General features: G+C 50.3%; 1 protein-coding gene and 1 pseudogene across 2 annotated transcripts in view; one reads left to right on the top strand and one right to left on the bottom strand.

Annotated features, from left to right (window-relative positions):
• RASGRF1 (Ras protein specific guanine nucleotide releasing factor 1) overlaps positions 1–22,099 on the top strand; it is a 130,098-nt gene that overhangs the window by 94,474 nt on the left and 13,525 nt on the right. For both annotated transcript variants that reach the window (XM_008015697.3, XM_038010237.2), the window contains exons 21-24: positions 3,789–3,892; positions 5,326–5,410; positions 10,459–10,656; positions 14,908–14,987. In XM_008015697.3, the coding sequence (XP_008013888.1) occupies positions 3,789–3,892; positions 5,326–5,410; positions 10,459–10,656; positions 14,908–14,987 (467 nt within the window). The remainder of the gene's footprint in view (positions 1–3,788; positions 3,893–5,325; positions 5,411–10,458; positions 10,657–14,907; positions 14,988–22,099) is intronic.
• LOC140710352 (uncharacterized) lies at positions 15,594–18,876 on the bottom strand (annotated as a pseudogene).

Below are 22,099 nucleotides of genomic sequence, written 5' to 3'. Positions count from 1 at the left end.
GTGGGAAGACTGCTTGAGCGTAGGAGGCAGAGGTTGCAGTGAACTGAGATCGAGCCACTGTACTCCAGCCTGGGTGACAGTGAGACCCCCATCTAAAAAAAAAAAAAAAAAAAAAAAAAAAAAAGGTGTTGGAAGGGTCATGCTCCCTCTGAAGGCTCAAGGGGAGGCCCTAGTGGCAGTGTAGGAGCTGGTCTTCACCCCAGGTCTGGCTGACTCCAGAGTGACAACTCTCCCTCATTCCGTCTACCACACTGCCTCATCCTCAGAAGTCGGGCTGCAGCTCACCACCTGCCCAGAAATGATGGGACCCCAGAGAGAGAGCTGTGCTTACCACAAACAAAAGCCAAGCTCATCGTGGCATTCCACAAGGAGTAAGGGAATAATGGTCTTGTGCACTTCCAGTGTCCTGCTACAGCCCACTTTTTTCCAAGTCAGTGCTATGCACCCCAGAATACCATCACAAGCCACCCCAGAGCCCTTGGCCCTGCATCACAGCAGCCAGGGATGCTCAAGACAGACTCACTCTGACCACACCACCCCCACCAGAGGCAGAGATTGCGCCATGCTGGCTCAGCCCCTTGCTGGCTGAGTGACCTTCAGTCTGTTGGAAGTAGCCAGCGTGAGGACTTGGGACTCTAGGCTCTGGGCCCCTGCTGCCCCCACTCCTCCCATGTTGCCCTCCTGGTTCCTGGAAGTGGCGAGGGGACCTATGAAGCTGTAAGCACTCTGCCCACACTCTGCCCCCAGAGCAGCACTGCAGGGCTGGGCCCCCAGGAACCCACACGTGCTCCTTAGGCAGGGAGGTTGGCAGTGCCCAGACCCTACTTCAGACTGACCCTTTGGAGCCAGAATGCTGGGTAAACCCCAGGACAGAAGTGCTCCTCTTGGCAGCTGAAGGGAAGCTGACTGCACTCTGCTCCTGTTTCCCAAAAGAGGCCCACCTGGAATGTTTACCCCTCAAGAGCATGAGGGCCCCTTGTTCCTTCATGAACAGCCTGAGGTTCTTCCAGAACAAACAGCCGCTGAGCTGCCCGCTCTTGTCCCCAGAGCCTGTGTGGGGCAGATCTGGGTTGAGAGGACCCCGCGGCCTCACTAGAGACAGCAAGGATTTTCAAAAGCCTATAAAAGGTGGAGGAAGTTGTCAGTTTTGACCTCTGCTTCCAGGGTCACCCTCTTTCCCAGGCCACCCCAGGGAAAGGAGCCAACTACCCCACCTTGGCCAGAACGCCTCTTCTGGCCTCTGGTACTGGTGCAGGCCTCTGGGCCCCACAGTGCCTGGGCCTCTGGGCCATAAGCCACCCAGCTCCTTGAGCTTACCCTTGGCCCTGTCAGTTCAGCCCAACCCCAGGGCACCAGGCAGTACCCTCAGATGGGAAGATGGCTGGGCTGCCCACCTGTATTTATTCACTCAGCTGCTTCAGAAGCTGAGGGTCCCCTCCCTGTGAGCACACAGGGGATCCCCTGCCTGGGTCCTCTCACTACAACCTGGCATCCCAGTGGCCCTGCCACTCTCTTCTCCATGTCCCCAAAGGCTTCATGTCCTCCAACATCCATACTCCTGCACCTTGGTTTCTGTACACACCCCTCCCTGCCCAGGGCAGCTCTGCCAGGAAAAACTCACCGACAGCCACCACATACACACACACCACACACAAACACACACCACACACACCAAACACACACCACACACACACACTACACACACCACACACACCCAGCAAACACACATACCACACACACCACACATACACTACACACACCAAACACACACCACACACATACACTACACACACCACACACACCCAGCAAACACACATACCACACCACACACACCCAGCAAACACACATACCACACCACACACACAACACACTACACACACAACACACATCACACCACACACACACACACTACACACACTTCACGAACACAGTGCTCACACACCACATACATACACACATACCACACACACCACACATACACCACACCACATACACACCACAGATACCACACCACATACCACACATACACACACACACATCACCCACACAGGTGCACACCACACACAACCACATACACACACATACCACAGATACCATACCACACACACATCACACACACACATACCACATACACACCACACCACACACACCACATACACACATCACCCACAGGCACACCACACACACACACACACACATACACATACCCACACCACAAACACCCCATACACACCACACACACACACACACATACCACATACACACCACACCACACACACCACATACACACATCACCCACAGGCACACCACACACACACACACACACACATATACATACCCACACCACAAACACCCCATACACACCACACACACACACACACATACCACATACACACCACACCACACACACACATCACACACACACATACCACATACACACCACACCACATACACACATCACCCACAGGCACACCACACACACACACACACATACACATACCCACACCACAAACACCCCATACACACCACACACACACACACACACACACACACACAGCACCCACATGGCACACACAGAGGCTGTTTTCCTCCACGGTCCTCGCTCCGTTCACATGACTTGGAACCACTTAGGCTGGAGCTCCCTGAGGTCAGGGCCCGTGTTTCCTGCCTTTCTGTCACGGCATGTGGTGAGGCCTTGGTGCAGACCTCAGTGCTCATCTGAGGAGGAAATGGGAGGAAGGGAGACACTTAGTTTAGGAGGGATGGCCCCACTTCCTTTGGGAACCAGCAGATGGGCTGCTTGTGGGTGCTCAGCCCAGCCCACTAGGACTTCTGGACAGAGTGAAGTGAGCATGAGAAAGCGAAGGCATGAGGCACACGAGACAGTCATCTGTTGGAGCACCTGCTGCCCGAGGAGCTGACCCCTCTCCTCTCCTCCTGTGTGGCCCAGTTGGTCCTGAGGTGGTGATGGGGGAGGATTCTTGTTCCTAACAGGCTCCTCCCAAGACCAACATAGTTGTCCCTTTACCCACCGCCTTCCAGCACCCCTCACTCAGATCCAGCAGACCTTCCACGAGGCCTTTGTGCCCAATACACCGGCCTCCCCATGTCCACCTCTCATCCATCTCCTGCCGTGGGCACCACTGTCCGCTAGCTAACGTTTCCCTGAAGATCTCTGATCATAGGGCCCAAGTAGTGGACACCCTTAATGACAGTATCCAAGGGTGGCCCCTGGGGACCAGAGACATTGACTAAGGCCCAGGACTAAGGTGGGTCAGCTGTCTTCTAAGCACAGGACCATCCCAGGAGCTAATCACACCTGGGAGTCCACACCTGCTAGTTTCAAAAGGAAACTGTATAGAGCCAGTTGTTGGCTCAGGCAGACCCTGAAGGGAGTGGCCAGGCACAGCCTGGAGTCAGATGACCTGGGCTCCAGTCCTAGTCAGCCCACTTCCAGCTTAGCAACTTGGGCCAGTGGTTCACATCTGGAAACCTCGGTTGTCTCATGCATGTGCTGGGAGCTCCCTGGCAGGGTGGGTGAGGGTGGTCTGAGCACTGGGTTGCACACACCAGCACAACAGGGCGGGGCCCATCTCCCTCCATTCCCTTCCCTCCACCTTCCCTCATCATACTCCATCCACCCGCCCACCAGATTCGAGGTGGCATCATACCCCATCCACCCGCCCACCAAATTCAAGGGGGAGAAACCCCCAGAGAGGCAGCTGAGAATCTAGGAGGTGTTCATCGTGGGCCTAACTCAAAACCTTGCTCCCCTAACTCAAAACCAGGCTGAAGGCGTGAAGGCTGAGCCCTTTGAAAACCACTCGGCCCTAGAGATTGCAGAGCAGCTGACCCTGCTAGACCACCTCGTCTTCAAGAAGATTCCTTATGAGTAAGTGTTGCAGGCAGCACCTGCCTCCCCCCGCTTCCTCAGGCACTGTCTTGGACAGCACCCCAGAAGCATATGCAGTGAACTTCCAGAGCTGTGCGGACCCTCCACAGCTTAAAACAATAGTGCCTGGGTCCGCAGAATGACGGAGAAGCCTGTTTCTGTTCCTGCCCACCAAGTTCTCTCCTTACCTGTCAGCTGCACATACACACTTTTCTGGAATCATCTCTAACTCAGAGCTCCTAGAAAGACAGTATCTGGAAAAGAGCATGTGTTCATGTGTGTGTGCACACGTACCTATGAGAAACTGTGCACACAGGTATAAGCGTGGGTGCGTGTGTGGGTCCAGTGACCTCCAGGAGCTGATTTAGGGGGCAGATGTGGACTTTGAAGAAGCCCCAAGGCCTGCTATTACCTGCTCTGGCCTCAGTCATCCCTGGTGTTCATTGCAGTTATTCTACTTTTATAATTTTGTATCCTTCTTCCTTCCTCTGACACTATGCCAAAATGGCATTTGTAAACATTATTTTTAATGAGTACACAGCATTCTCTAACAGTGTGTTACTAAGCCACCAGGGTGTTTTCAGTCTCCACTTTTATATTTATCGCTGCAGTAAGCATCCTTGTAACAAATACGTCTCAGTTCCTAACAATGGTCCCAGAATGGTTTCTCAAAATTGAGCTTGCCGGATTTGAATGATTGAGGGGCTTTTGGCCTCAGCTCCACCTGGCACTCTCGCAGCCCTCCCCAGCGTGGGTGCTGCCTCGTGTAAATAGACAGCGTTGGCACTTTGGAAACCTGTCACATCTCCTGGACATAGAAGCAGCTGATATTCCTGATATGTCCCTGTAGGAGGAGAAGCGGGATATGTTTTCAAACACAGATCACCTCCCCTGGCCCCTTCTGCCCACAGGGCTCTGCCAAGGTCCCCCTCCCTGTCACTTTATGATGTCAGGAGACTGTGGCTTGGCTTGCAGGCGTTTTAAGCCTTTTATCTGCCCCCTTTTAGGGTCTTCTATTCCCTCATCCTACAGACCAGCTGCTGCAATGACTAAAATGTGAATTCTCTGTCAGAAAACAAGATTCATAACAAAGTATTTCCACTGTACCTCACAATAAGGTGTGTGCCTTCCCACACCTTATTTCAGCCTCCCAGTAACCCTGTGAGGAAAGGATCGTCTTTATTCCCATTTTACAGATGAGGAAACTGAAGCCCTGCTCTATAAAGGGTTTGTCTGAGGCCACACGGCTGCGACAAGGCAGAGCTGGACTTCAGCCCAGGGTTCCTTCCTTCCAGGGTTCTGCAGAAAGTCATTCCCCCAAAATGACAGCCTCAAAAAGCCAAAAAATAAAAATAAAATAAAAAGCATGGAGCAATGAAATCAGCAAGGCAAACCTCACCTCCTCCACCTGGGTCTCCCCTTACTTCCCACAGGGAGTTCTTCGGACAAGGATGGATGAAACTGGAAAAGAATGAAAGGACCCCTTATATCATGAAAACCACCAAGCACTTCAATGATGTGAGTATGGATGGGAGCACTTCTCTCACTGAGGTTTTTCTTTGGCAAGATGCTCAAGAGGCTGGGTAGAGAATGGGCTATACACCTGGCTGGAACCAGACTGCTGGGTCCTCTCCAGCCCTGCCACCCCTTGCCATGTGGCCTTGGGCTGGTTGCCTCACCTCGGTCTCGGTCTCTTTTCCTATTAAGTGGGGCTGACCATAGAATGGTCGTAGGATGATTAACTGGGCAGTCATCTAAAGACATTCAGCCCAGCATTGGCTCACCACGAGCCCTCACCAGGACTTGTGATTCCTAAGAGGGGTCACTCCTCGGAGCAGGGTGTTTGGGGCGTCTGCGGCAAAGAGAACAGAAAGGAATGAAGGATTAGAAGGAAAGCAACGAAGACCTTGCTATGCTTCCTATTTTTTAACCTCATCAAATGGCAGACAGCTTCCCTCTAATTCATACATTATCCAGAACCCTCAGAATCTCCTAATGTTTTGGCTGTTTCGGCTACCCTGAAGGTGAATGTTTAATTCTCTTTAATGTTAGGAGGCCACAGTGCTGAGTGAGACTAAGGCTCCTGAATGTCCCCAGCTCCTCCAGCCCCCTCCTCTAGACCTCCCAGCCCCAGCTTTCCTGGGGAAGAACTGTTGAGATGGGACCAAGCACTGGGCCTGCAAACTGGCCTGGCATAAGCGACTCCAAGCGTCTGGACTGACTGATTAGCACACTAAGTTCAGATGGGTGCATCACATACCCCCAGCTCCCAGAATCCCTTCTCAGAGAAACATGGGAGCAGCAGAGAACTGGGGGCCAGACAGGTCCCAGAGCCTTCTGAGGCTCAATTCATGTCCACAGGGAGCATTTGCAATGTTCTTTAATAAGAATATCCACTGCCCCCTAACCGGGTGCCTACCTCGTGCCTAGCACTGAGCATTTTGTGCATAGTAATCTCATTGAAAGCTGGGGATGGCCGGGCGCGGTGGCTCACGCCTGTAATCCCAGCACTTTGGGAGGCCGAGGCGGGCGGATCACAAGGTCAGGAGATCGAGATCATGGTGAAACCCCGTCTCTACTAAAAATAGAAAAAATTAGCCGGGCGCAGTGGCGGGCGCCTGTAGTCCCAGCTACTCGGGAGGCTGAGGCAGGAGAATGGCGTGAACCCGGGAGGCGGAGCTTGCAGTGAGCCGAGATTGCGCCACTGCACTCCAGCCTGGGCGACAGAGCGAGACTCCGTCTCAAAAAAAAAAAAAAAAAAAAAAGATGGGGGCTGTCCTCACATTTTTAGATACAAAGAAACCAAGGCTCTGGAGGGGCAAGTGCTGAGGCCTCCTAACCGGTGTGTGGTGGCTCATGACTTTCATTGCTGCACAGTGCAAATCGGCTGTGTGAGAAAAAAAAAAGAAAGAAAAAAATCCCTCCCAGCAACTTCCCCACGTTTGCGCAAGTTCCAGCCCCTGAACCACAGAGATGGGTCACTCCCAGCCTCGTAACAGCCCTGAGAACAGTTGCACTCAGCATCCTCATTCTTCTGAGTTTAATCATCAACATGAGGAAAGAGCCTTTGAGGGCCGGTGGTGGGAGCACATGATTCCACTTGCCCTGACCACCTTGGCCAGGGCCACATCCCACCAGCCCCAGCCCCCAGCACACCATATCCTGGGAGGATCCTCAGCAGCCTGGAAGAAACAAGAAAGACCCAGGGATTGCAGCTCAGGGGAGGAGCCCTCTGGGGCCTCCTAGGCCCGGGCACCCAGTGGCTCCTGCAGTAAGCACAGCAGCAGAAAGGAGACTTGTGTGCCTCTCAGGAGAGAAAGAGGGACAGAGACCAAGCCTCAGGAAACATCCTGACAGAGGCCTGATCTGACCACACCTTACAGCACCAGGCAACAAATCACCGTCCCCTCCCTTCCCCTGTCCCACTATGTGCCCAGGAGTCAAGCAAGTGAAAGACAAGAATATGAAGTGAGCATTCATTGAGTGTCCACCGCATGCTAGACGCTGTGCTTCAAAAGCATCATCTCATTTAATCCTGCCATTCCCACTTTGTGGATGAAGAAACTGAGGCTCGAGGAGGGGAAATCTCATCCCCAACATTACACAGCAGAATACAATTTTGAACGCACACGGTCTACCTGAGAAGCTGCCCTTGAAATGACCTGGCATTTGGCCATCTCTGTTCAAATCCACCATTTGGTTCTGATACACAGGACGTGTGCTGGCACAATAGCGATTTACCTCGTCTCCCCTGGCACAGTTCTGTTTGCTGTTTTCTGGTCCTTTTGCCTTTAATGTCTTTGTCCTCTTAGCTGGTACTGGCCAGGATCTTCAGGACCATGGCCAAGCTGGGGTACTGGGGTAAGACAAGCAAGGTCCCCAGACAGCAAAATCTAAGGAGCTGCTTACCCTTTGCACTTGTACCCCATACCTCACCTGCCTCACCCTAGGCCCGTCTCTCTCCAGGACAGCGTGGAATGGACATGGTGATCATGTGTCTCCTTCTTGGGTTTTTGTGGGGTTTTGGGGGTTTTTTTTGTTTGTTTTTTTTTGGGTTTGTTTGACAGAGTCTCACTCTGCTGCCCAGGCTGGAGTGCAGTGGTATAATCTCGGCTCACTGCAACCTCCACCTCCCAGGTTCAAGCGCTTATCATGCCTCAGCCTCCTGAGTAGCTGGGATTACAGGTGCACGCCACTGCACCCAGGTAATCTTTGTATTTTTAGTAGAGGCAGGGTTTCACCATGTTGCACAGGCTGGTCTTGAACTCCTGACCTCAGGTGATCCACCCACCTCGGCCTCCCAAAGTGCTGGGATTACAGGTGTGAGCCACTGCACTTGGCCACCTTCTTGATTTTAAAGGAGATGCTTCTAATATTTCCCCTATGTGGAATGATGTTTGTTTCTTTACCAGGTTTTTTTTAAATTAGCTTTTGTTCCTTGGGTGCTAATGGATTTAACCATGAACAAATACAGAATTTTATCAAATATTTCTTTCTGCATCCATGGAGATGGTCATATGGTTTTCCTCCCTTAATCTGTTGATATAGTAAATGACAATTATACTTTTTTTCTAATATTCAATCATCCTTGCATTCCAGGAATAAACCCAATGTGGTCATGGTATATTAAACAAAAGGGTGTGTAGCTTTCCTTTCTTTTGTTATCCATTTCTGGTCTCAGTATCAAGGTGATACTGGCTTCATAGAATGAACTGGCAGATATTCCTTTTATCTTTCTTCTCTGGAAGATTTGATTGATCTATTGATTTCAAAAATTAGTATAACTTTTATATAAAACTGTTTTTAAGTTCCATGTTCTCTTGATGGAAAAAAAGTTAACTACAACTTCAATTTAATTAAGAAATATAATACATGTACTACTGTGCGTTATTATCCTTCCTGATAATAAGTAGTAGTTCTTTAGTAGTTCCATTCTTAAGTAGTTTTACAATTCATTCTTCTTGATGAGCATCCTTTAGAAATTATTTTTGAGGTTTCTTAGCAATAAAGCCCTATAATATTTAATTCATCTGTAAATGTCATTTTATTGCCTTTTTTAAAAGTAGTAGTCTTTTTTTAAATTTTTTATTTTAAAATAATTAAACAGTCACAAAGGCCGGGTGCAGTGGCTCACACCTGTAATCCCAACACTTTGGAAGGCCGAAGTGGGCAGATCACTTGAGGTCAGGAGTTCAAAACCAGACTGGCCAACATAGTAAAACCCCATCTCTACTGAAAATACAAAAATTAGTCAGGCATGGTGGTGTGTGCCTGTAATCCCAGCTACTTGGGAGGTTGTGGTAGGAGAGTCGCTTGAACCCAGGAAGCGGAGGTTGAAGTGAGCCGAGATGACACCACTGCACTCAACCTGGGCAACAGAACAAGACTCTGTCTCAAAAAAACAAAACAAAACAAAAAAAGTCTTAGGAAGTGGCAAAAGAATGTACCAGAAAGCCCACTGCTTCCTGCTGTTCCAGCTTCTTGCAATTCTAATTCCCTGATGTTCTAGCCCCAGCTTCCCACCCCCGCCCCCAGCTGCTCCAGGTCCAGCCTGCCCTTGATTTGTTCATGTGCATGTCATGTTTGGCGATGGAGTCCTACAAGATATCTTCTACTGTGTATGTGAGACCAGCAGTGCTTCAAAGTGTGTCCTGTCCAAGCTCTAGTTGTATGATGGGGGATTCCCTCAGAATTTGGCCCCTTTTAACTATTTGTTCTTCCAGATGAACTTTAGAATTACTTTGTCTATAATTACTTTTCTAGAGAAAGCTCTCGTTGGTATTTGGTTTTTTGTTTGTTTTCAGGGTTTTTGTTTTGTTTTGTTTTTTGTTTTTTTTTTCTTTTTGAGATGGAGTCTCGCTCTGTCACCCAGGATGGAGTGCAGCGGCGCGATCTCAGCTCACTAAAACATCCACCTCCTGGGTTCGAGTAATTCTCCTGCCCCAGCTTTTTGAGTAGCTGGGATTATAGACATGCACCATCACACCCATCTAATTTGTGTGTGTGTGTGTTTTTTTTGTAGAGACAGGGTCTCACCATGTTTGTCAGGCTGGTCTCGATCTCCTAACCTCAAATGATTCACCCGCCTCGGCCTCCCAAAGTGCTGGGATTACAGGTGTGAGCCACCGCACCAGGCCTGAGTGTTTTATTGGATTACATTAAACACATGTATCAGTTTTCAGAAAAGTGACATATTTACATTCCCATTTGGGAATTTGATCTCTTTCTCTGTTATTCAAGCCTTTTATATCCTTTGGTGACCTGTTTTTTCCGTCCTGCATAGTTCTCATTAAGTTCCTAGGTATTTACAAATTCCCATTGTTATTTGGAAGGTTGTATTTTTGTTGTATTTTCTAATTGATTATTGCTAATGTATGTATAAACTTTTCATTTTTCTATATTGAACCTTTAGCCAGCAACCCTAGCAAGCTCTGTTAGTTGTTCTCACAGTTTTCCAATTCCCTCTTGTATTTTCAAACAGGCAATTATATCTGCAAATAGTGATTATTTATCATCTTTGCAATACTTACTCCTCTTTGTCCCTGTCTTATTGCATTGGCTTAAAGATCAGTAACTTGATTGCTTCAGAAATCATCCGCAATGAGGACATCAATGCCAGGGTGAGCGCCATCGAGAAGTGGGTGGCCGTGGCTGACATCTGCCGCTGCCTCCACAACTACAATGCTGTGCTGGAGATCACCTCATCCATGAACCGCAGTGCAATCTTCCGGCTCAAAAAGACGTGGCTCAAAGTCTCTAAGCAGGTGCGGGCAGGAGGCTGGCACCACTGCCTCCCTGGGGCTGGATTGGGGATGGGGCAGGAAGACCAGTGGGCTGGCCACTGGGCATCTACAAGTGGGCAAAGGACTGGGCTGAGGTCTAACACTCCCAGGTAAAACAGAGAATCACTTCCCGTATATCACCTGGGACCAGATAGCAGGCCCACAGATGTGGCAGTGAGACTGTGGGACTGTAATTCCCACTTGAGTAATTAAAACCTCAAAGTGGAAAGAATATGTTGGTGATTATTGGTCCCAACACTTTTCTTCTGGAGTTGGGGCGAGAGTGGTGGCTTTATGGGGATCTGCAGGGCAGCTGAGACCGTGGTCAGGTGAGCCTTCCATTGGAGGATCCTTCCGACAGATGATCCTGCAAGCCCTTCCCAGGATTCTGATTTCACCTGCCCTTCTGGCCACAGAGAATTAGCTGCTCCCTGGAACCTGTCGGCTAGTTGATCACCTTAAATGTGAGCTCAATCCCTCTTCACTCAGAACATGAATCTGAAAAGCCATAAACATAAAACATGAACATAAAACCATAAGATACATTCTTCCTCAGGAATAAAGCTGCAGGCATTGGGGTCAGGAGGGACCAGTGCTCCTTATAGGAGAGCACAATGAGGCACTTGGACCACTTCCTTAGTGTACTTGGTGGATGCCCCACCCCAGCCTGCATGTGTGCGGGAGGCCGGACAAGCCCCCCTAGTAGACAGGGCAAGCCCCCAAGCACGATCCCTTGGCAGCAGTGTCTGTCATCCTACCACTGGGTGGGCTGTGCGGGATCCAGTGGCTCCAAGGGCCCTGTCTCATCTGGGCCACTCCGGACTTGCATACTGTGTCGCCCTCATTGTTCTCTTTATCACCTGCTCCTCACTACCCTCCTCATGGCAATGGCAGGTCTTGATTCCACCCACCAAGCAGGCGGCATGTCCATAATCCTCCCTACTTAGCAGCCAAACTCAGGAAAGTCCTGGGACATCTCTGCTACCCTTCCCCCACCTTCTGGTCACTCCAGCCCCTGATGACAGCAGGACTACAGAACATGCAGGGATACCCCATTACAACCCAGTGGGATTGGGCCTTTTGCTTCTTGGCACACAGAGATGCCAGGCTTGGGGTCAAGGACTGTGAAAGATGTTACTCTTGTTTGCGGGCTCCAGGAAAGAGCAGAGCTCAGGAGCACAGGAGCTCAGAGCTGCAGGCACATCCAGCCAAACATGGTACATACTGTCATGAACTCCTAGAGGCAGGTGTTGAGCAAAGCTCTGCAGAACATCCAAGTCACCCAACCTCATTTGGCTTGTCAAGGTTCAGGCAGGGCCCTTGCCACAGTCTGGGGGCCCATTCCAGGTAAATCTCTCTCTCCTTCTCCCCTGTACTATGGGAATGACATCATCTTTTCCAGAGGCCCTGCAGACCAGGCTTCAGTTTCCCACCCCACTTAGGCTTCCTGGAACCCACACTCCTTGCATTTCTTGGTCTCGATCTCCAGCATCACCCTCCTCATTGGATTTGGGAGGGAATGAGCTTGGCCATCCTGAAATCTTCTGTTCTCTGCAGAGAGTGCAAATCAAGGACACTTGGTGGTCAGGGCATGTGATTCAGCCTGTGTTCTAGGATGTCTTTCTGGACTTAGGGTCAGCTGGCCTGGTTCAAAAATCAAAAATGCCTTTGGCACCGCATGAGGTCTCCACCCTCTATGGCAGTCTGGACCCAGCTGTCTTCTGCAGCCCCCAGCCATGTAAGAGTTGTGTGTCTGCACAGCACCTGGCCCCAGGAGCTTCTGAGAGCTCCTGGTCATGGCCTGCTCAGCATCTGCCAGGGGCAGTTCATTATCTCTCTACAGGTGTCCCATGGACATTGGAGACCCTCCGAAATGGCCACGTTTCTTAGATGGCCTGAACTGTAACCTCAGCAGCCAGTTCTTATTGCTCGCTTAAATGTGCTCACCATAGCAGAAAAGCATTATGTCCAAGTCTGGTTCAGCCCCTGGCAAGAGTCAGGCAGCTGGGTTTCATTTGGGACTTTTCATTTCCCCTTTCTTCTTTTAACCCCTCTCCCCATCCTCTTTGAAAAAACAAACAAACAAAAAAAACAAACCTCAAGAGAGGATCTGATGATGATGCTCTTCCATAGGACAGTACAATGACTAACATGGATTTGTGTGTCACCTCTCCTGGAGACAAAAGCCTCGCCTTGGCTAACAATAGATTTTGGCCTCTCTGGGAGGGAACATTCTTGGCCAGCCAGAAGTCCTCCGCTTGGTGAACAGGAAGTGATGGAATTTTGGAGACCACAAAATCATCTTTCTTCCTGACATTGACTCCAAGGCTCCTTGCTTGGTCCCTGCTCTCAATCACATATTCCAAGGGCCCCTCGTTTCTGCCTGCTGGTGTCCACACTCTAACAGAGACACCCAAGATCCCAGAGGCTTGGTATCCCATGGAGCATCAAAGGATAGAAGCTCCTGGCCCAGCTAGAAGATAGATACTTGAACTGCTTCAACTTGGAACATACTTTTTAAGCAGCAGCTGAGAAAATTCTGTGGCTTCCCAGGCCATAGAGCTCCTTCCTGGAGAGAGCATGACAACCCAAAGAGGAGCAGCCATACACAGCAAGCATGGGGATGTGGAGGAAGTTAAAAATGTGCCCAGTTCAGAGCCACAAATTGGTCCTGGAATATCTTCTGCACATTTTCACGGCCTCAGAGCACGGTGACACTTCATCTAGAACTACATGGCCACCGGGACCTCCTGATCAAGCTTCTGTGTCTCCCACAATTCTAGAATATCTGAGCTAGTATTGCCCTAGGGAATACCTGGATTTACCCTCCCATTTTCCATATGGGGACCCTGAGGGCCAGACAGACAAGAGGAGTGGTGATTTGCCAGTCGGCATGCCAAGAGTAGGTGACAGAGGCTGGGGAGGCCCTAGGTTTCCTGACTCAGCCCCCGCCTCTGACCTCAAGCCATATCAGGTCATTCCTCTGCAGGCGGATGGACAGGAAGAGGAAGGAGGGTGCAGCTCTGGAAAGGGGCAAGTGCAGGAGGGAAGCTGAGATCTAGAACAGAGGTGAGCCAGGGCATCCAGCCTCCGCCAGTCATTGGAGAGCAGACATCTCAAGTGAAAGCAGAATCATCTGCCTTGACTCTGTGTGCTGTGTGCTATTCTGTTGCGTGTCAGATCCAGAACACAGTTGTGCTCTGAACAGGATTAGTCCACACCAGGTGGCTAGGCTTTTTCTGCTCGTTGATAAGGCACGGAACTGAATGGTACGCTCAGCCCTTCTTTCCCCTTGAAGAGCACACACAGATCTCCTCCTGTCAGAATGGAGACTTAGATTGTCTTTTCAGTAGACAAGTTTCTCAGCAGAAATCTGACCCCAAGATTGGGCGTGTGCTTGGCCTCCAGGGCCTGTCTCCCCTTCAGGCTGACTAGGGCTCTGGTGGCGTGACATACTGCTCCGGTGGTTTCTCAGCCATATTTGGAATCTTGAAGAACAGAGCTGCAAAGGAAGTCTCTAACCTATCTCACCATTTTATCAATGAGGGAGCTGAGGACCCCTGAGGGAAAGGACCTTCCCTCAGGCTCCACAGCACACAAAGCCAGGCTTGACCCAGGGCACTCCGTGGGTCAGACAGACTCCAGCCACTGAAACTCGGCTGCAGCCTGATGTGTGTGCTGGGCCTGGCGGGGTCGCTTGGCAAAGCCCTTTGCTCTGGGGCTTCCTCTCTCCAGCCAGGCCTTTTCTTTTCTGATGATCAGTTCGTCTCCCATCTTTTTTCTTGATCCTTAAATTTGGGTGGTGTTTCTGGTGTGAAAAAGGGAACGTGTGAGATGAGGGTCACATCGTTTGAGTGTAGTTCATGAGAAAGATCAGGAAAATCAAAAATCTGCCATTTCCTGCCCTCAGCGTAGGCTCCTGGGAGTCACCCACCAAGTCCTAAACTGCCCAGGTGTCGGGCTCCTGCAACATTTCCCAGGGCCAAATCCACACTCAGGTCCCTCACATCTACTTCCTTGCTTCTGAGAGATGTGTGAGCACAGGCACACTCAACAAGAACCCATGCCCAACTCCTGAGGAGTTCAGGGGCAAGGTGCCCAAACACAGGAGGCCCCCAGATCCCAAGGGAATGCAATTCTGGAACCCTGGCGGGCAGCATGCTGGAGTGTGGGCCTGAGGTCCCGGGCCTTGGTGTGTGCTGTGTGTTAGTAAATGCTTCTGATTCCTTCTAGACTAAAGCTTTGATTGATAAGCTCCAAAAGCTTGTGTCATCTGAGGGCAGATTTAAGAATCTCAGAGAAGCTCTGAAAAAGTAAGTGTCTGTCGTTTTGTCACTGTTATTTGTAAAATCATAGACCCGCATTGCAGAGGCATTCACGTGCCACCCCCAGCCAGAGCAGGACGTCTGTCTGTCTGTCTGTTCATCTGTCTACCCACAAGACCCCTACATTTCCTGGACCCCAATGGTGGAGTCCTCCATGGTCTGCCAGAGAAACTCCAGAGTTTGCTGGCATTTCCTGGGAGAAGCACAGGAATCACGCTGGGATCCCTGAAAGCATATAGTAGCTGTGATGATAATAATAGTGGCGCCAGATGTCTCGATTCTAAAATCACATTTTCTTTTTACATTTTAATAATTCTGACATCAGGAGATGTCTTAAAGTCAGTATTGTTTATTTAACATGATTGTGTTTCCTTTTTCACTTGAGAATTCATCATCAAAATATGCTTTCATTTGATAGACAGTGGCATCTTGGAATCCAAAAAAATACTGTTTTACAATAATCATACTTAAAGTTTGTAAAGGACTTGCCTAGACATTGTGCGTTTAACGCCATCAACATTGCCCATAAGGTGGGGTCCTCAGCCTCAGCACCCTTGCTATTTTGACTACAATGATCCTCTGTTGAGGGGGACTGTCTTGTGCACTGTGGAATCTTTAGCAGCATCTCTGGCCTCTACCTGTGAGATGCTAATGGCACCTCCTTCAGTTGTGACGACCAAAACTGTCTCCAGACATTACCAAATGTCCACTAGGGGCAAAATCCTCCCCCCTTGAGAACCACTAGGATAAGGCTGCTTCCCACATCCTGTTCTTGCAGACAAAGAAACTGAAGAGCTAGTGACTGGTCCAAGGCCATGTGGCCATGGCCTAGCACCAGGACTGGCCCAGGCTGGCCTCCAGAGCTTGGCAAGGTTTGCCCTGGGCTCCAGACAAGCTCTCCCAGGGAAGCACTGATTCGGCCCATCTGCACACACTGTGGCCGCACACTCACACGAAATGGGGGATTTGCTTCTGTCACTCTCATTAGGTGCTTACTCAGGCTTCTGCACTAGTCTCAACCCTCCTTTCATTGAGTGAGTGTCCGTTCCTCTCCTTGCCTGACTGGCTACTTGCCACACTTTGGAGAGACCCGGGGAGACCCCTGGGGTCCCGGTTCCCTGTACAGCTTAGGAAGCCTCTCCTCCCTTCCTGGTGTTCCCATGATCATGGCTGATGCAGGGACCACCAGAGTTTACTACCCCCAGATTCTGAGGATGGGGCCAGCCAAAACCTCCAGCCCTTCACAGTGGCTTTGACGGACTGCTCACCCCCTCTGCCAGCCTCGTCTGCCTCCTCGTTTTCTTCCTGCCATACTTGGTCTGTCCTTCGCCAGCTCTGTGTGCCATCGCCTTGACCATCTCCACTTTATTTGTGTTCTCAGACAGATGTTGCACCCATCTGTGCTGTCCGGCCGTCTCTCTTCTGCCTGGGCTCCCCAGAGCCCCTGTGGACTGTGCTTGTGGGGAGCTGCCCCTCCGTGCATTCACCAACTTGTCCGTCCGCCCCCGGGGCACCACTCCATCCACCTCCTCACATGGCTGGCTTCCTGGTCTGCTGCCGCCACCACCGCTGCCTCCACTGCCTCTGGGGCCCCCCTTTCTGTCTGAGTCCCCATCCTGACCGTCTTCCCTCTTTCAGGTGGCCTGCGGGCCCGTGTAAGTGTCTCTCCCACATTCTCCTAGTCCCTGCAGCACAGGGCAGAGGTGGCCTGCGGGCCTCTGGGAGCTAAGAGCTTTATGCAAACCAGGTTCTGGACTTACAGAGACATAGGCAAAGCACGCAGAGGAGGGAGGGACTGGGGAAACCTGGGGAAAATGCTTCCCGCACCCCCTCTCCTGAGGCTCTAAGGTTTTCACAAAGAGCGATGTTGCATGAATACTGAGCATCTGTTTCACTAGGCAGGGGACGGGGGCAAGAGTAGCAAGGTGGTAGTCCATGGGCATAGCCAATGACCTTCCCAGACAAGCAGCCATGCTATGGGCCTCATCATGTTGGTCTGCAGCCCATTCATATGTCCCAGGCATCTTTTTCAGCTTTTCATTAAAATATCCAATATCAGGCTAGGCACAGTGGCTCACGCCTGTAATCCCAGCACTTTAGGAGGCCGAGGCGGGCAGATCCCTTAAGGTCAGGAGCTAGAAACCAACCTGGCCAACATGGCAAAACGCTGTCTCTACTAAAAATACAAAAATTAGCCAGGCGTGGTGGTGCATGCCTATAATCCCAGCTACTTGGGAGGCTGAGGCAGAGAATCGCTTGAGCCCGGGAGGCATAAATTGCAGTGAGCCGAGATCGCGCCACTGCACTCCAGCCTGGGTGACACAGCAAGACTCTGTCTCAAAAAGAATGAAAAAGGAAAAAAGAAAAAATATCCAATTTCTACCAGCATCCAGGCTGGAAAATGGCCTTATTGCCTTTCCCAGCCAAGACTTCACCACCAAACCCTAAATCAACACCCCGCCAGCCATTCTCTTAAATGTCCCTTGCCCCACCTACAACAGCCCTAACTGTGTGTGCCCCTTCAGTCCCTGCCGGGTGCCCTGAGAGTGGCCTCATCTCCCCTTTTCATTCCCCAAGCCTACATCCTGGCGAAGTCCCATGACTGTTCCCTCCTCCCAACCTCCCAGCAATCAGAACCTTTCCACAGCTCCAGGCAACAAGAATTTGGTTGAGAACTGAATTTAGCAGTAAAATGTGGTCACCAGCTCTTTTGGGGCCAATTCCAGTTTTGACTACCCTGTCGAATCTCAACCGAGCACACACTTTCATATCTGCACATTTTGTGTTTAATTTGAATAGGAAGTCGTTGATTTAGAGGAACATGTGGGACACACTGTTATTGTAGGCTGCTGCAGTGAAAGCTTTTCCCCTTTGTTCCCCTGAATTAAGGATGGGAACAGCCATGGAGGAGTGTGTCAGCTAGCTGACTGCCAGGCCATCCCCTATACCCGTTAATCAGGGTGAGAATCAATTTATCTATATGGATGTGATGAGCCCAAAGGCTGAGCTCTAGAATTTCAGGGGTTCCAGCAAAACCAAATATCTATCTCTATCTGTATTTTCTGCCTGTGACCACAGGGCAGAGTAGCAGGTAAAATGGGACTTTCCACCCCCACCCCATTGCAGTTTTTTTTCAAAGACTATCTACCTAATCACCCTGTACCTTGTGCCAGAACCTTGGACCCTGGCCCCAGGGGATTCCGCCCACACAGCCCAGCCTCAAGGGCCCTCACACCCTCCCTGACGCCCATCCCAGGCCTCAAGATAGAAGAGAAGAGATCCCCAACTACAGTCGGCAGAAACTTGTAAGAGACAGTGGCCCATCCCACAGCCAGGGCAGTACAGGGAAGAGAAAAGTCGGAGAGAAGGAGGAAGGAGAGATGGACTCAGTGCTTGTCACGGGTCGGTTTCCTGGAGTTTGGTGTAGAGCGTGGGCAGCTGCCTCATGCCAGCAGTAGCTTGTCTCCCATAATTTCCCTTATTCCATTTAACATCATCAGGAGCATCTTGGTGGAAAGAAACATCCAGTTTGGGGGCTCCAAACAACCACAGGCAAGGTCAGGTGTCACCATGCATGGGAGTGCCACAACAAGGCCTTGCCCAGAAACCAGAAACAGCTTTCAGGCTGGGGGTGGGACACTTCCCTCTCTGCTCCCTAAAATGCTAGCTGCAGACCTGTGAGGGCTCTGCCAGAGGAGGAAGCCACCCCTGTATCAGCTCTGCTCAATAGGCAAGAGCTGGACCTCACCCGAGAGAGGCCAAAAGGCCCATATGGAAGGTTCAGGACTGGCCTGTTGTTGGGTATCTTGCCTACAGGAAGTCCCAACATACTTCCCTGTTCATTCAGAGGCTTGGTGTGGCTCAGTCCCCATGCCATGTGTCCCTGCAGGGCCCTCCAGCAGTCCTCTATCCCACTCTGGCAACTCCATACATTTGCCCACATGGCTGTGGATTTCGGATGGGGGTGTGTGTGTGTGTTTGATTCAGTGTGCTCTCATCCCCTCTTTCATGGCCCCTCACTACAGAGCAAGCCTGTCCAACCTGTGGCCTAAGGGCCACATGTGGCCCAGGATGATTTTAAATGCAGCCCAACACAAATTGCTAAACTTCCTTAAAACATTGAGATTTTTTTGTGATTTTTTTTTTTTCAGCTCATTAGCTATCGTTAGTGTGTTAGTGTATTTTATATGTGGCCCAAGACAATTCTTCCAATGTGGCCCAGGGAAGCGAAAAGATTGGGCATCCCTGCCATAGAGGTAGTAAATAGGGACAGAGGTTAGTACTGGGGCTGGGCATGCTACTTGCAAGTGATTCGATTGCAAATCCACCACCTTCCCACAACTGGACCATGACTCCCCATAAGTACCAGGGGAAGTCGACCCTGAGTGATCAGAGGACCTCGGATCCTTTTCACTGGTCTGGGTGTTCAGAAACCCCCAAAAGCCTTGAGAAACACTCTGAGTCCTTTGATCATTTGCAGTCAGCTCGCAGTCACCAGGTCTCCCGTTCTCCCTTCTATCCTTAGAGCACTCCATGGCTACCTGGCTACTGTCACACGTGCAGGTGGCAGGGTGAAGGGGGAGAGCACCTCTCAGAACCCACTAGTCTACACTGCCACAGCCTTACAACCCCAGAGTTACTTCTCAGATCTTTGGATTATTTCTCCATCAGACTCATAATCCTGGGCTTCAGACTTGGAGAATGATGGAAAGGAAATGAAGAGCTGGCTGGACACAGTGGCTCACATCTGTAATCTGAGCACTTTGGGAGGCTGAGGTGGGCAGATCACTTGAGCTCAGGAGTTCCAGACCAGCCTGGCAACATGGCAAAACTCTGTCCCTACCAAAAATACAAAAATTAGCTGGGTATGGTGGTGCGTGCATGTAGTCCAGCTATTTAGGAGGCTGAGGCAGGAGTACCATTGGAGCCCAAGAAGTCAAGGCAGCAGTGACCTGTGATTGTGCCACTGCACTCCGGTCTAGGTAACAGTGAGACCCTGCCAAAACAAAGAAAAAAAGAAAGGAAATGAAGACCTGAGCATGTAATAATCATGGACTAGAAGGAATGGAAGGATGCAGAGCAGCCCCTCCAGTGGCTGGATGATCCTTATTCTTTTTTAATCACAAACTACAGTAAATATATATATTTGAAATTACAAGTCTGTATACAAATGCATATATGCATTACAGGAGAAAAAATTCCACAAAACAATATGTACCTTTATTCCATTTGGTGAAGTCAGATATTTTCTTTTTCACTTGTTATTTTTATTTGTTTTCAATTAAATAGAGATGGGGTCTCACTATGTTGCTTAGGCTGGTCTTGAACTCTTGGACGCAAGTGATCCTCCCACCTCAACCTCTCAAATCCCACTCCCTGGGATTACAGGAGTGAGCCACCACACCCGGCCCTTTTTCACTATTTAAAAATTCTAGTCTACACCCTCTAAATTGATTTCAACACCCATGACAGGGTCAGCCCTACATTTGGAAAAACACTTTTGCCTGCTGTGTCCCTAACGCCAGGCATCTGCCTCCTTCGTGACTTCGCCATACTGTGCCAACTGTACTTGTGTTTACCTAACAGCCTCTTTAAATTAATTCACTTTTTCCCAAAAATATATAAGCAGGAAATTTTTATATCGTGACAAATGGAAAACCAGCATACTTGCTGTAAATACAAGAATGCCATTAAAAAGTATATAGTAAAAACAAAATAATGTTATTGAATTCTGGCCAAATACTGATGCTTGCCAACACTCTGATTCTGACACCTGTGTCACTATTTGTTTAAAAAGATAAAATGTGAAAGGAGAATGGCAAGGGTCAAAAGTGTCAAAGTCACACTATCACCAAATGAGGCATTCTCCCTGAGCAGAAGGGGGAAAAGTAAAAATCCAATGTTTCTTACCACGTGAATTCATGTTATTTAATATTGTGCCTGTAAGTCACCTAAAATCAGCTGTCAGACCACCTAAAATTGTCTTAGCTGGCATCATTGCTTTATACATGAGGAGCCTGAGGACCAGAGAGGGAAAGGCCTGGCCCGGGGTCACACAGTAGGCAGGTGAGGGACAAGGCCCAGGTTTCTACTCTTGCTCTATCATCCTGCCGGCCTCCCCTTCCTCCAGGTTAGCAGGGTTGCCAGGCGGCCATAACGAGACAAAGGTGAGATGGGCTGGGAATGAGGGTCACTGCACTGTGCTCGATGATGCCACCACATCTGTGTGCTGAGCTGAGAGGAGGTGGCAGAGCACTGGGGAGGACGCCCCAGAAGGAGCTAAAGGGAGCCCTGCCGGCACATAACAGCTGCCAGGCTCCATCACAGCCTCCATGAACCCTTACCCAGCATCCAGCCAGGGGCACCAGAACATGCTGGGAAGGGGCAGTAACAGGAGCCCCTGCTTTGGACCAAAAATCAGAGAGGCATGGCCCATCACTCCAGGGGCTCCGCTCCCAAAGATGCAGTCCCCCAAGAGTCACCAACTATGGAAACTATCACCCAACCTCCTGCCCCGAAGCTACGATCACTTTCAGGAAAGTGATCTCAGAGAGCAAGGGTTCCCTGCCCTGGCACCCAAGCCCAGTGCTTAGGTGGGTGGGAGATGCCAGTGGAGACAGAGGTCGCAGGGAGCAGAGACAAGGGAGTCAGATAGGGTACTGGCAGGACTGGGGTGGCTGGGGCTGCAGAGCCCTCCGGGAGGTGATTCAGGGGGCAGATCTGGATGGGAGAGGCTCAAGGAGAGATAGGAAAGGTGAGTCTAGAGGGGCTGGTGACAGAGCCCAAGGACTGACTGGGACAGAAGGCAGAGAGGTAGGGGAGGACCTTCTGGCTCGGGAAGGAAAGAGACAATTTGAGATGCCCCAGTGGGTATAAGAGGCCCCAGTCAGTACCATGTCGCCCTCACCACCCCAGAGGACTGGCCCTGAGACCCAGCTGACTGTCCTAGGCTTGTAGAATAGTCAGTCCTAGAGTATAGTGTGATTCTTGGTGACTGCAAGTCCCTTTGCCTCTAGCAAAGCAAAAGGTGCATGCGGGATGTTCTGTTCTTGGTAGACGTTACCTTTTTTTAAATGAAAAACTTTTGTTAATTCCGTTTG

The sequence above is a fragment of the Chlorocebus sabaeus genome, chromosome 26 (assembly GCF_047675955.1).
Source record: "Chlorocebus sabaeus isolate Y175 chromosome 26, mChlSab1.0.hap1, whole genome shotgun sequence".
Taxonomy (NCBI): Eukaryota; Metazoa; Chordata; class Mammalia; order Primates; family Cercopithecidae; genus Chlorocebus; species Chlorocebus sabaeus.
Note: the sequence above shows the minus strand (reverse complement) of the source record. Positions and strands in the feature narration are given on the sequence as shown.